Here is a 15,447-nt window from a genome sequence, read left to right as displayed (position 1 = left end):
TGTTGAGGATCAGTGTGGCAGATGTGTTGTTACCTACCCTTACCACCTGGGGGTGGCCCGTCAGGAAGTCCAGGATCCAGTTGCAGAGGAAGGTGTTTAGTCCCAGGATCCTTAGCTTAGTGATGAGCTTTGAGGGCACTATGGTGTTGAATGCTGAGCTGTAGTCAATGAATAGCATTCTCACGTAGGTGTTCCTCTTGTCCAGGTGGGAAAGGGCAGTGTGGAGTGCAATAGAGATTGCATCATCCGTGGATCTGTTGGGGCGGTATGCAAATTGGAGTGGGTCTAGGGTTTCTGGGATAATGGTGTTGATGTGAGCCATGACCAGCCTTTCAAAGCACTTCATGGCTACAGACGTCAGTGCTACGGGTCCGTAGTCATTTAGGCAGGTTATCTTAGTGTCCTTGGACTATGGTGGTCTGCTTGAAACATGTTGGTATTACAGACTCAGTCAGGGACATGTTGAAAATGTCAGTGAAGACACTTGCAAGTTGGTCAGCACATGCTTGGAGTACACGTCCTGGTAATCCGTCTGGCCATGCGGCCTTGTGAATGTTGATCTGCTTAAAAGTCTTACTCACATCGGCTACGGAGATCGTGATCACATAGTCATCCGGAACAGCTGGTGCTCTCATGCATGCTTCAGTGTTGCTTGCCTCGAAGCAAGCATAGAAGTGGTTTAGCTCGTCTGGTAGGCTTGTGTCACTGGGAAGCTCGCGGCTGTGCTTCCCTTTGTAGTCTGGAATCGTTTTCAAGCCCTGCCACATCCGACGAGCGTCAGAGCCGGTGTAGTACGATTCAATCTTAGTCCTGTATTGACTCTTTGCCTGTTTGATGGTTCGTCAGAGGGCATAGCGGGATTTCTTATAAGCGTCCAGGTTAGAGTCCCGCTCCTTGAAAGCGGCAGCTCTACCCTTTAGCTCAGTGCGGATGTTTCCTGTAATCCATGGCTTCTGGTTGGGGTATGTACGTATGGTCACTGTGGGGATGACATCATCGATGCACTTATTGATGAAGCCAGTGACTGATGTGGTGTACTCCTCAATGCTATCTGAAGAATCCCGGAACATGTTCCAGTCTGTGCTAGCAAAACAGTCCTGTAGCTTAGCATCTGCGTCATCTGACCACTTTTTTATTAACCGAGTCACTGGTGCTTCCTGCTTTAGTTTTTGCTTATAAGCAGGAATCAGGAGGATAGAGTTATGGTCAGATTTGCCAAATGGAGGGCGAGGGAGAGCTTTGTATGCATCTCTGTGTGTGGAGTAAAGGTGGTCTAGAGTTTTTTTTCCTCTGGTTGCACATTTAACATGCTGGTAGAAATGAGGTAGAACGGATTTAAGTTTCCCTGCATTAAAGTTCCCGGCCACTAGGAGCGCTGCCTCTGGATGAGCGTTTTCCTGTTGACTTATGGCCTTATACAGCTCATTCAGTGCAATCTTAATGCCAGCATTGGTTTGTGGTGGTAAATAGACAGCTATGAAAAATATAGATGAAAACTCTCTTGGCAAATAGTGTGGTCTACAGCTTATCATAAGATACTCTACCTCAGGCGAGCAAAACTTCGAGACTTCCTTAGTATTTGATTTTGTGCACCAGCTGTTGTTTACAAATATACACAGACCGCCACCCCTTGTCTTACCGGAGTCAGTCGTTCTATCCTGCCGATGTAGCGTATAGCCCACTAGCTGTATGTTATCCATGTCGTCGTTCAGCCACGACTCGGTGAAACATAAGATATTACAGTTATTAATGTCCCGTTGGTAGGATAACCGTAATCTTAGGTCATCCAATTTATTTTCTAATGATTGAAGATTGGCTAATAGGATTGATGGGAGCGGCAGTTTACTCGCTCGCCGTCGGATCCTTACAAGGCACCCCGACCTACGTCCACGATATCTCCGTCTCTTCCTCATGCGAATGACAGGGATTTGGGCCTTGTCGGGTGTCTGTAGGATATCCTTTGCGGCCGCCTCGTTGAAGAAAAATTATTCGTCCAATACGATATCCAGAAGCTCTTTTTGGTTATAAGAGACGATGGCAGAAACATTATGTACAAAATAAATTACAAATAACGCGGAAAAACACACATAATAGTACAATTGGTTAGAGGGCTGTAAAACGGCAGCCATCTTCTCCGGCGCCATTCTTGACAAATTATAATTATAATTATTTGAACAGTGAGAGACAGAATAACAACAAAAAAATTGTCAAAAATGTTATGAATTGATTTGCATTTCAGTCCTTCACGGCGTAGTGTGTTACCAATTGTTTTCTTGGTGACTATGGTCCCAGCTGCCTTGAGATCATTGACAAGATCCTCCCGTGTAGTTCTGGGCTGATTCCTCACCGTTCTCATGATCATTACAACTCCACGAGGTGAGATCTTGCATGAAGCCCCAGGCTGAGGGAGATTGACAGTTATTTTGTGTTTCTTCCAATTGCGAATAATCGCACCAACTGTTGTCACCTTCTCACCAAGCTGCTTGGCGATGGTCTTGTAGCCCATTCCAGCCTTGTGTAGGTCTACAATCTTGTCCCTGACATCCTTGGAGAGCTCTTTGGTCTTGGCCATGGTGGAGATTTTGGAATCTGATTGATTGATTGCCTCTGTGGACAGGTGTCTTTTATACAGGTAACAAACTGAGATTAGGAGCACTCCCTTTAAGAGTGTGCTCCTAATCTCAGCTCGTTACCTGTATAAAAGACACCTGGGAGCCAGAAATCTTTCTGATTGAGAGGGGGTCAAATACTTATTTCCCTCATTCAAATGCAAATCAATTTATAACATTTTTGACATGCGTTTTTCTAGATTTTGTTGTTGTTATTCTGTCTCTCACTGTTCAAATAAACCTACCATTAAAATTATAGACTGATCATTTCTTTGTCAGTGGGCAAACGTACAAAATCAGCAGGGGATCAAATACTTTTTTCCCTCACTGTAACTCAACACTGGCAAGCAACATGTCATGCTTGTAAGTGGGTGTAATTGATCTCTCTGGTATTTTTAAGTTGCTTTTCTGGATCTAACTCTGTTTAGAAAGCCAAGGCAAATGGGGTGAGAGATGTTCTGTGAAGTTAAATAGAATAGCTTTGATGAATCCACCCAGCAGAGAGGCTCATCTGTATAGCAACCTAAGAGAGACACACACCTCCAGGCCTAGCCTCAGGCCACAGAGAGCCTCTGGGCCACAGACACAGGGCTTGCTGAGGGCTACATGTACCCACTCCTCCATGCCAAAACACACACTCCACAGGCAAAACACTGGAGCTACAGGTCTGCAATATCAGTGTAGTTATATCAGATCTAATATTTATTGTGTAATTTACAATACCTATATATGTATTACTCCAAAATCATGATGTACAGTATGATCGTAATCCTATGGCATTCTATATTTTGTTAATCTATAAAAATGATGTCTTTGCTCTTCTTACATTTGTATTTAACTAAACTGAACAAAATTATAAACGCAACATGTAAAGCGTTGGTCCCATGTTTCATGAGCTGAAATAAAATATCGCAGAAATCTTCCATACATACAAACACCTTATTTCTAAATAATATTGTGCACAAATTTGTTTACATCCCTGTTAGTGAGCATTTCTCCTTTGCCAAGATAATCCATCCACCTGATAGGTGTGGCATATCAAGAAGCTGATTAAACATCATGATCATTACACAGGTGCACCTTGTGCTGGGGACTATAAAAGGCCACATTAAAATGTGCAGTTTTGTCACACAACACAATGCCACAGATGTCTCAAGTTTTTGGGGAGCGTGCAATTGGCATGCTGACTGCAGGAATGTCCACCAGAGCTGTTGCCAGAGAATGGAATGTTTATTTCTCTACCATAAGCTGCCTCCAACGTTGTTTTAGAGAATTTGGCAGTACGTCCAACTGGCCTCACAACCACAGACCACGTGTAACCATGCCAGCCCAGGACCTCCACATCTGGCTTCTTCACCTGCAGGATTGTCTGAGGGGGGTGCTGAGGATTACTTATCTCTGTAATAAAGCCATTTTGTGGGGAAAACCCCATTCTGATTGGCTGGGCCTGGCTCCCCAGTGGGTGGGCCTATGCTCTCCAAGGCCCACCAATGGCTGCATCCCTGACCAGTCATGTGAAATCCATAGATTAGGGCCTAATTAATTTATTTCAATTGACTGATATGAACTGTAACTCAGCAAAATCTTTTAAATTGTTGCATGTTGCATTTATATTTTTTGTTCAGTATATTTTAATCACATTACTGTATAAAAGTTGAAACTGTAAATAGAAGACAATGTTAAGGGAAGTGTTGTCACTGTTGTGAACAGCAGGATGCACACTGTGTAACCCACAGAACTTTGAATGAACTTTTTGCTCTTCAGAACTGTGGCACAGCTCATCTGCTCTACGTGTTGCAGTGATTTTGACTGACTGACTGAGTGGCACCACTCACCATGGCCAGGGGCACAATGCCCCCCAGGTCTTTCTGGGCAAGCCGGATCTCTGTCTCTGCCTCCTGCGTGGTGGCACGGCTGCCCGGGTACTCCACCTGCCACGTAATCCAGCGGCTGCCCAGTGGATCCAGGAAGCTGTCCACCTCCAGATCCACCTGTAGGACCCTCTGGACACCCACCTCTGACCTGCAGCACAGACAGACAGAGAGATAGAGATGGGAGAGGATCAATATTATATGAGAAAGTAATGGTGTGTCCATAATCTCTATCAACACATATTTGTATTCGAATGACTAAAAATAGTGGAGTCTAATGACTAAATCAATGTCTGTAATCCATGACATTTTATAGACTGTGCTTCTACAAAAGGTCAACTCTCTGGTCGTTGGTATGATATGCACTGTTAGCTATTTCTCACAACTCTGCATTGACATTCTGTGTACTGCCCATACAGCTACACCGTTTCTCTACACAGCAATACATATGAGTCTGTAGCTCAGAGGGAAGCTCCACATAACTATCACCCTGCTCCAGCCTGGTCTCATAGACTAGACGTAACATAATAAATGTAATTAGTATGATATGTTACCTTTGGTATGGTTACATAAGACAAATGGTTACTTAAGGCAAAAACAAAAGTAGGATGGTTGATCGGTGTGGATGGATGGGTGTACAGTCGTGGTCAAAAGTATTGAGAATGACACAAATACTAATTTTCACAACGTTTGCTGCCTCAGTTTTGATGATGGCAATTTGCATATACTCCAGAATGTCATGAAGAGTGATCAGATTAATTGCAATTAATTGCAAAGTCCCTTTTGGCCATGAAAATGAACCTAATCCCAAAAAACATTTCCACTGCATTTCAGCCCTGCCACAAAAGGACCAGCTGCCATCATGTCAGTGATTCTCTCGTTAACACAGGTGAGAGTGTTGACGAGGACAAGGCTGGAGATCACTCTGTCATGCTGATTGAGTTAGAATAACAGACTGGAAGCTTTAAAAGGAGGGTGGTGCTTGAAATCATTGTTCTTCCTCTGTTAACCATGGTTACCTGCAAGGAAACACGTGCCGTCATCATTGCTTTGCACAAAAAGGGCTTCACAGGCAAGGATATTGCTGCTAGTAAGATTGCACCTAAATCAACCATTTATCGGATCGTCAAGAACTACAAGTAGAGAGGTTCAATTGTTGTGAAGAAGGCGTCAGGGCGCCCAAGAAAGTCCAGCAAGCGCCAGGACCGTCTCCTAAAGTTGATTCAGCTGCGGGATCGGGGCACCACCAGTGCAGAGCTTGCTCAGGAATGGCAGCAGGCAGGTGTGAGTGCATCTGCACGCACAGTGAGGCAAATACTTTTGGAGGATGGCCTGGTGTCAAGAAGGGCAGCAAAGAAGCCACTTATCTCCAGGAAAAACATCAGGGACCGACTGATATTCTGCAAAAGGTACAGGGATTGGCCTGCTGAGGAAAAGTCATTTTTTCTGATGAATCCCCTTTCCGATTGTTTGGGGCATCCGGAAAACACCTTGTCCGGAGAAGACATGTTGAGCGCTACCATCAGTCCTGTGTCATGCCAACAGTAAAGCATCCTGAGACCATTCATGTGTGGGGTTGCTTCTCAGCCAAGGGAGTGGGCTCACTCACAATTTTGCCTAAGAACACAGCCATTAATAAAGAATGGTACCAACACATCCTCCGAGAGCAACTTCTCCCAACCATCCAAGAACAGTTTGGTGATGACCAATGCCTTTTCCAGCATGATGGAGCACCTTGCCATAAGGCAAAAGTGATAACTAAGTGGCTCTGGGAACAAAACATCGACATTTTGGGTCCATGGCCAGGAAACTCCCCAGACCTTAATCCCATTGAGAACTTGTGGTCGATCCTCAAGAGGCGGGTGGACAAACAAAAACCCACAAATTCTGACAAACTCCAAGCATTGATTATGCAAGAATGGGCTGCCATCAGTCAGGATGTGGCCCAGAAGTTAATTGACAGCATGCCAGGGTGGATTGCAGAGGTCTTGAAAAAGAAGGGTCAACACTGCAAATATTGACTCTTTGCATAAACTTAATGCAATTGTCAATAAAAGCCTTTGACACTTATGGAATGCTTGTAATTATACTTCAGTATACCATAGTAACATCTGACAAAAATATCTCATAACACTGAAGCAGCAAACTTTGTGAAGACCAATTCATTCTCAAAACTTTTGACCACGACTGTATAATGTGAACATCTAGCAACCCAAAGGTTGAGTTTTCAAATCTCATCACGGACAACTTTAGCAGTTTAGCTAATTAGCAACTTTTCAACTACTTACTACTTTTTAGCTACTATGCAACTACTTAGCATGTTAGCTAACCCTTCCCCTAACCTTAACCCTTTTAGCTAACCCTTCCCCTTACCCTAACCTTAACCCTTTTAGCTAGCCCTTCCCTAACCCTAACCTTAACCCTTTACCTAACTCCGAACATAACCTTAACCCCTAACCCCTAGCCTAGCTAACATTAGAAAGCTAGCTAATGTTAGCCACCTAGCCACCTAGCTAGAATTCGTAACATATCATATGTTTGCAAATTTGTAACATTGTACGTTTTGCAAATTCGTAACATATAATACAAATTGTAATTCGTAACATATTATACGAAATGGGTGATGGACATCCACAAATTAATACATACCATACGAAACGTAACATATCATACTAAATGGAGCTTCTCAGATTTCGTTCAGAATAATACGAAATGCTCTGAGACCAGGTTGCCTGCTCTGGACATGAAGGCTTGGGTGTTTACCACTGCCCTTGTTTGCAGCAGTACAATATGAATATATAGAATTGTATGCAAGGAGGATATACGGCAGGGCAGACAAATGGAGAGCATTGATAATATAATTTCCCGGTGACAGTCTCCGGTGCTCAGAGTTTAAATATAGCCAGCAGGCAGCAAAGGTCAGCTTTACACAGGAGCAGGAGATTGGAAATGGCACCAGATCTGTTGCCATGTCTTGTGTGTCAAATGGCAGGGCTCAGGGCCAATACATTTCACACACTGTCTCCAAAGCGCACCGGCACTAAACAGCATCTCCTTCATTTGAGGCTGGCCAGAAAGAAAGAGATAAATATGCACTCTCTCTAAAGCTCTCTTTATGCTGCTTGGCTTGGGACAACGACGGCAGTTTGTCTACAGTACATATGGCACATGGCACCCTTTCCAACATACATTTTCCCTTTTTTATTGTTGTGATTAACAAAGAACAACATGCGCTGTACTTTGAGAAAAGACGTCTGAGCAAATATATACTGTTCTCAATTATGAATGTGACTCAGTTGGTAGAGCATGGTGCTTGCAACGCCAGGGTTGTGGGTTAGTTTCCCACGGGGGGCCAGTATGAAAATGTATGCACTCACTAACTGTAGACCAGGCGTTTTATTTGCTGAACCCTGGGTAAGGCTCACACTCACTCCCCATTCACTTATTGTTTTTCACTCAGAGTGAATGAGTGATTTGTTGCGTCCTAGCATACAACAACCCAATTTCTCCATGAAACAGAAGTGTGTATAAATATTTAAAATGACAACCAAATAACTTGTGCCACATTCCATAACAGAGTAGCAATCAGTGTGGAGAGAGCTGTGCTGTGCTGTGCTGTCAGAGCAATGGCATGTCAGAAAACTGCCTTACATAACTGCTTCCTCCACAGTCCCTCTGACAGAATCTAATCTCATTTTATTTGTCACATGCGTCGAAAACAACAGGTGTAGACTTTACCTTGAAATGCTTAAGAGCCCTTAATAAAAAAAATGAAATAGTAACACAATAAAATAACTATAACAAGGCTATATACAAGGAGTACCGGTACCGAGTCAATATGCAGGGGTACGAGGTAGTTGAGGTAATTTAGGTAATATGTACAGTACATGTAGGTAGGGGTAAAGCAGGACCGGCGTTATGGGCGGGCCCTAGGGTGTGCCGCTCTGTTTTGTCGAATCTTGATTATTGTCCAGTCGCGTGGTCCAGTGCTGCAAGGCAAGACCTAGTTCAGCTGCAGCTGGCCCAAAACAAAGCGGCACGTCTTGGTCTTCATTATAATCAGAGGGCTGATATAAATACTATGCATGCCAGTCTCTCTTGGCTAAGAGTTGAGGAGAGACTGACTGCATCACTTCTTCTTTTTATAAGAAACATTAATGTGTTGAAAATCCCAAATTGTTTGCATAGTCAACTTACACACAGATCTGCCACACACACACTTACCCCACCAGACATGCCACCAGGGGTCTTTACACAGTCCACAAATCCAGAACAAATTAAAGAAAACGTACAGTATTATATACAGCCATTATTGCATGGAACTCCGTTCCATCTGATATTGCTCAAATAAACAGCAAACCTGGTTTAAAAAAACAGATAAAGCAACACCTCACAGCATAACGCCTCTCCCCTATTTGACCTAGATAGTTTGTGTGTATGTATTGATATGTGTGCCTTTTTTTAAAATATATGTAGTTCTGTCCTTGAGCTGTTCTTGTCTATTAATGTTCTGTATTATGTAATGTTTCATGTTTTGTGTGGACCCCAGGAAGAGTAGCTGCTGCTTTTGCAACAGGTAATGGGGATTCTAATAAAATACCAAATACCACCCTACCGTACCTCCTTGCCCGTCCAAATAAAATATTGAAATATTTTTCATTTCTTTGACGGAGACGCGCACCGACAGAGACGCATCAATCTCAGATAAAGCATTCGAGAGAGCAAAACAGTGCCCCTCTGTCTCTGTATGTGATAAAATAAACAATCTAAGGGAAAACAATTCACACAATGAAACAATGAATGTGCAAGAATTGGCGGGAGACAGCGGAGCATATTCTGGAGAGCTGAGTGCAAGCATTCTGGAGAGAGATGCCCATATCTTCGCCACACAACCTTCCCCTTCTTCTTGTCTCAACATTTGAAATAATACTCAAGACACATTATCTTCACACATTTTAGATGCTTTTCACTGACAGCCGCAAATCAATAATCAGCTAGGCCTATTGCCACACGCGCTGCCCAAATTGCTGGCTTCCCAAATAGGCATAGGCCTATGCACTTGTGATTTGAAACAATCCACAGCTATTTAAAAAAAATAAGCTTACTTTCTTCTGAGAAACTAAAACATTACTATTGAAATGAAACTGTTCCACAAAAATGCGCGTATGAAAATAATCATAACTGGCACACAGATAGGTAGAAGTGGTAGGATAAATGGTAAGCTTCCCCAAACTTGAAACTCACGGGCTGCCTATGGTCTTTACTATAACACCCATTAACAAAATCCATCCAACTGATTCATTCTGGTGTCAGGTAAAAGTTACTAGGCAATCAGGATAGATAATAAACGGAGTAGCAGCAGCATATGTGACTCGTTTCAGGAAACTAGGCGTATGTCGCACACATTTGAAAGTAAAACCTTTTTTTTTTATCAAAATGCATTTTTGGACAGAAATGCCTTCTGGAACATGTGAACTTTCATGTGCCTTAATAACAAACTTGTATGCCATCTGTAAATATGAATACAATTGTTAAATTAGGAGCCTAGTTGGTTTAGCCTTGGAAAAAGACAGGAAACTTCCCGCTAGCCATGATTGGCTGAGATAATGGATGGGCTGGACATACCGAGAGATGAGTTCGGATTGGTCTGCCATGTAGCACATTCCTTTCTGTCTATAATATGAGCTGGTCAGTATGTGTAGGTAATCCTTTCTAACACAGATTTTTTGAAAGATATCACGTAGTAGAAATGCAAGTGTTGCTCTGCACTTTCTAGAGGACCTAGTTTTGAAATTAGTGGAATGCCCGGTGGAATTAGGAAAATTATAGCTAAGGAGATGGAGAAAATTCTGGCGTTTGATTGCAAATATGCAGAGTCGAAAAGAGAGCACACATTTACATTACATTTTAGTCATTTAGCAGACGCTCTTATCCAGACAGAAGGCTGTTGTATTAAACACCTGTCTCCGGATTACATCTTCAAACTAAGGGCAACCATGGCATCCGTGACAGGGAGGGAGAAGTGTTCATCCATGTATATGGGTAAAAGAGTCTAGCTAGTTACATTTTCAGATATTATACATTTCTAATTTTGTCTGAAAGTCGTTTTCTTTGCAAATTAAAGTGTACTGTTATCTAGCTAGCCAACGTTAGCTGGCTGGCTTGCTAGCTAACATTATGTGTATGATCTGTGAAGTAATATTATTCGTATCTCAGAGCCAGCTAACAATTAACCTGGTTGGTTAGCTACCTGCATATTCATGAGTTGGGCTTATGGTTAATTGTTTAGCAAGCTAGCTACATCTCTAAACAAAGGCTCCACTATGCAAGTAACCATTTCACTGTACCGTTTACACCTTCTGTAACCTGTTCATGTGACAAATAAATGTTGATTTTATTTGTATAGTATGTGTTTACCAGAGACAGTAATGTGAAGAACAATATGAGCTGCACCAAAGTCAAATTAGGATATAACGTTAGGCCAACGAGACAGTGCCCAAGTTCTAAAATTCTCAGGTCGAATGCCCTGCGATTATTTCGCCACACTAACAACCGTAAGCTATTTTCTGTGATTGGCTCGCCATTAACTTGTAAATAATTATCTTGTTGTGAGTTTATTTTCCTGTAATAATTAATACAAATGAGCTAAAGTGAAGACGTTGCCAGCTATATGATATGGTCATTATTTGAACTGGCTAGTGAGCTAACTTAATGTTAGCTAGCTAGCTAAGAAGCTGTTTAGAAAGTTGCTTTTAGTTGCCTGGTTTGCTAGATTGACACACAGTACCAGTCAAAAGTTTGGACACACCTTTATTTTTTACTATTTTCTACATTGTAGAATAATAGTGAAGACATCAAAACTATGAAATAACACAAATGGAATCCTGTAGTAACCAAAAAAGTGTTAAACAAATCAAAATATATTTTATATTTGAGATTCTTCAAATAGCCACCCTTTGCCTTGATGACAGCTTTGCACACTCTTGGCATTCTCTCAACCAGCTTCATGAGGAATGCTTTTCCAACAGTCTTGAAGGAGTTCCCACATATGCTGAGTACTTGTTGGCTGCTTTTCCTTCACTCTGAGGTCCAACTCATCCCAAACCATCTCAATTGGGTTGAGATTGGGTGATTGTGGAGGCCAGGTCATCTGATGCAGCACTCCATCACTCTCCTTCTTGGTCAAATAGACTTTACACAGCCTGGATGTGTGTTTTGGGTCATTGTCCTGTTGAAAAACAAATGATAGTCCCACTAAGCACAAACCAGATGGGATGGCGTATCACTGCAGAATGCTGTGGTACTCATGCTGGTTAAGTGTGCCTTGAATTCAGGTAGAACCCTTTTGGTTCCAGGTAGAACCCTCTGATGACAGGGTTTTACATGGAAACCAAAAGGGTTCTTTCTACCTGGAACCAAAAGGGTTATATCTGGAACAAAAAATTGTTCTTCAAAGGGTTCTCCTATGGGTACAGCCAAATAACCTTTTTAGTTTCTATATAGCACTTTTTTACCAAAAAGTGTATAATGTGAACTTAAACACTGAAAGAATTTCAAAACATATCCGCAAACTATTCTACAGAGGGACAGAGAATCATTTCAGGTTTTTGATTTAGAGATGTCAATTATTGCCCTCCCTACCACATCAAAGGTGGTATTTTTTTATAACTGCCGTGAAAATTAAGGACTTTATAAGGTTTCATATTTCCTCTGAATATAGCACGCCAGCTCCTGAGATTTCAGGAAGATATGATGCCAGATGTCAGTTTTCTTTGTTCTTTGAGCTTAACCTTAACACACAGACATTCTGCACATTTTGCAATTTTGAAAAACCAAAAAATCTGACTACAATGAAAAGAGCAGAGAATTATTTTTTTGTAATGAAGCCCTTAGAAAAAGAGATAGGATAGGAGGCGAGAAGGGAAGATATGGGAGGAGAAGAGAGATTGTGAAGAAAGAGGAAATATCAAGGAGAAGAGAAATTTATATAGCTACATGCACACATTATTTTAGCCCTTTGACTTTGATGACACCACCTTGTGGTGCAGTGGAAACAAATGGCAACAGCTAGTTTGAGGTGAGTCCTGGTGAGCAGCCACAGCCAGCGGATATTAACACTGGACAGACTGGTGGGGGAGGTCTCCTATGCAGGTGGGGGTAGACAAGCCTGAAAAAGCATTATTTAACACCATAGTAACACTGAATAGGAATGGATGCTATATAGTTAAAATACAGAATGAAAGTGTATGTGTGCGTGTGTGTGTGCGTGTGTTATGTGCTTATATTCGACAGACCATGCCAGCTGTCAGAATGCAATGCATTTAATTAAATAAAGTACACTTGAAGGACAAATTCACTTTTTTTTACCAAATCTCTTTTTAGATATAAATGTAAATGGCATGTTACAGAAGTGTCCAGACACTTTTTTTGTGATTTCACTTGGTTTTGAGAAACTTACCCCACCAGTAATAGACTTCCTCATTGCTTGTTCTGCAGTATGGGGGCCACGGATAAACATTAACAAAGGCTCCAAAAACACACAAATATGTCCTTTTAGAAATGGTAAAGCTCTCAGTATAGTGATGCAGGTCTTTAGATGTTGTACACATGAAATTGTGTAATTCCGAACTTTATCCACAACGTGTCGAGCGATACTTTTCCATGTGCGAGCATGCGCATGCTTTCTCGTTCCCATTGTGGTGATATGAGAAATGAGAAAGCACACACATCTATTGCTGGTGTGGTAAGTTTCTCAAAACTGTCTGGACACTTCAATAACATGCAATTTACATCAAAAATAGAGAACTTGTCCTTTAAGGTATTGCGACAACTGTTGCTATGGAGTCTGTCTGAACTTTTGATGATACAGTTAAGCTAATCAACATCTGAAGCTGCTAATGTTACTGGCAGAGGAGATACTGTCCTTTACTTCATTTGGCCAATAAACCACTAGTTGTCATGGATGGTCAGGGCAGGAGAGAAAGGCTAAAAATACTATTTTGTCTTCTATTTATGTTCTATTTATCAATAGATGGCTTGCTGTAACACTGCATGTACAGTTCCACTGTTACAGTCCAGGCTCTGCTGATGTGTCGCTAGTGTTGCACTTGACCCAGGTCAAATCAATCAAAGTTTATTTGCCAAGTGCACAGGATACAGGGTGTAACGGGTACAGTGAAATGCTTACTTGCAAGCTCTCCTCAAAAGTACAGTACACTTTATAAAATTATGATCAAATAAATAATACAAAGTAGTAAACATTTGTGAGCGATACTGTACCAATGTCCAAATGAATTGAAGACACACCAAGAGAGATCCATCTAGGATTATTCCTCAAAACTCCTGTCTGTTAATCACAGGCATCACAGGGGGACCAGCTCCCTCCCTCCAGCCCCTGGGACAGACAGTCTCTCAGACTTCCAGCATGGACTCTAATTAATTTACACCAAAGGCCTTTGCATGTGTTCCATACGGCTGGGCTGATAATCACCTGTAAACTGGCTATGTTGTTCTACTGAGGCGGGCCATGTCTGAGCCATGTCACACAGACACGCAGTCAAGCCAACAGCACCACAGAGACAAGGTAGGGAAGAGCTAGATAAGGGCTGTGGAGGACTGAGGAAAGAGCAGCTGGCAGGCTGGCTGAGATGAGATGGGAGGCTGGAGAGAGACCTGACATGGAGAGGAGAGGAGACAGGCTACACACAGGAGAGGCCATCTCAAACCTCTTATCCTCTCAATCACCACAACAAAGCATTACCAGCAGGGGTGAAATAAACATGTTGATAAGACCCAGCCACCACATATATTAAAACATCATTCTGCTATTTACAATGAGACATGTACTCACTTCATACTAAAAACAAGTCCTTTACATACAGCAGTATGTGGTTCATGGTGTATTGTTCTGGTACTTCTGATATGGTCTGAAACTCACATTTGAAATACCTGAGCGATTTCAGTCACATACAGCTAACAAAAGCCCATCTTGATAAGAGGAGGCTAGCTATTGAGTGTTTAAGCCCTAAGGAGTGTAAAGAAATAAAGATTTAAATGTCACAGAGAATAAACTGATATAACAAATAAAACTGTCCTTCCTGAGGTAATTCCTTTCTTGCAGTCCTCTCTAGAGGAAGACCATAATTGAAACTGGCTCTATTGTCCTATTATCAGAGCCAATGTTTCACTGTGACACTGTCATTTAATCTCTGGGAGATGTGATAGGGGCTTCTGTGTTCTCTCCCTTACACCGCTGGGGCTTACACTGCTACGCAACCATCAGAGGTGTGTGTGTGTGTGTGTTTGTGTGTGTGGAGGGATTTTTCATGAATGTGTAAAAACGACATAGCTAATTGGACATGGAGAAGCCAGAATGCAACCACACACAGCACCACACAGTCTGTAAGAGATGGGGGAAATGAGTTGACTGAGGCCAGTGTGAGATGTGGTGATGGACATATCCTGCACACAGCCAGTAGAATAGAAGCACCACACTATACTGCATCACACTACAGGGAGGCTTTGAAGAGAGGTGGCCTCTTGCAAACTCCAAAGCACCTGTGAAGTCAAAAAATAATCAAATTTAGGGCTCCAGTGGTGCTAGAAAACAGTACCCTGAAATGTCTGCTGTTCCCATGCTCATCCGGGTGGAACAGTGATATACCAGCCCTCTGCATCACACTCTCTCTCTCTCTCTCTCACACACACACACACACACACACACACACACACACACACACACACAGTAACCTATTTATTCTGAGAGGAGGGCTCCTCACACATGCAAGATAACCTGTCATATTCAATCAGGAATCAATAGTTCACAAACATCACCTTGTTTTACATCCAGAATATTTGAAGATAGGATACAGGCATTATGGGAATTATATTATATGACTAATACGGAGACTATAGAATGCCCTCAGAAATTGTGTAGACCACGTTTTTAGAAATTCCTGGATGTATTG

At 42.1% G+C, this 15,447-nt stretch overlaps 1 protein-coding gene across 1 annotated transcript in view; it reads right to left on the bottom strand.

Moving 5' to 3' along the window:
- LOC121584783 (transmembrane protein 132C-like) overlaps positions 1-15,447 on the bottom strand; it is a 253,640-nt gene that overhangs the window by 78,232 nt on the left and 159,961 nt on the right. The window contains exon 4 of the mRNA XM_041900894.2: positions 4,445-4,631. Coding sequence (XP_041756828.1) covers positions 4,445-4,631 — 187 coding nt within the window. The remainder of the gene's footprint in view (positions 1-4,444; positions 4,632-15,447) is intronic.

Source organism: Coregonus clupeaformis, chromosome 16 (assembly GCF_020615455.1).
Source record: "Coregonus clupeaformis isolate EN_2021a chromosome 16, ASM2061545v1, whole genome shotgun sequence".
NCBI classification, from domain to species: Eukaryota; Metazoa; Chordata; class Actinopteri; order Salmoniformes; family Salmonidae; genus Coregonus; species Coregonus clupeaformis.
This window is presented reverse-complemented; position numbering and strand designations above follow the sequence as displayed.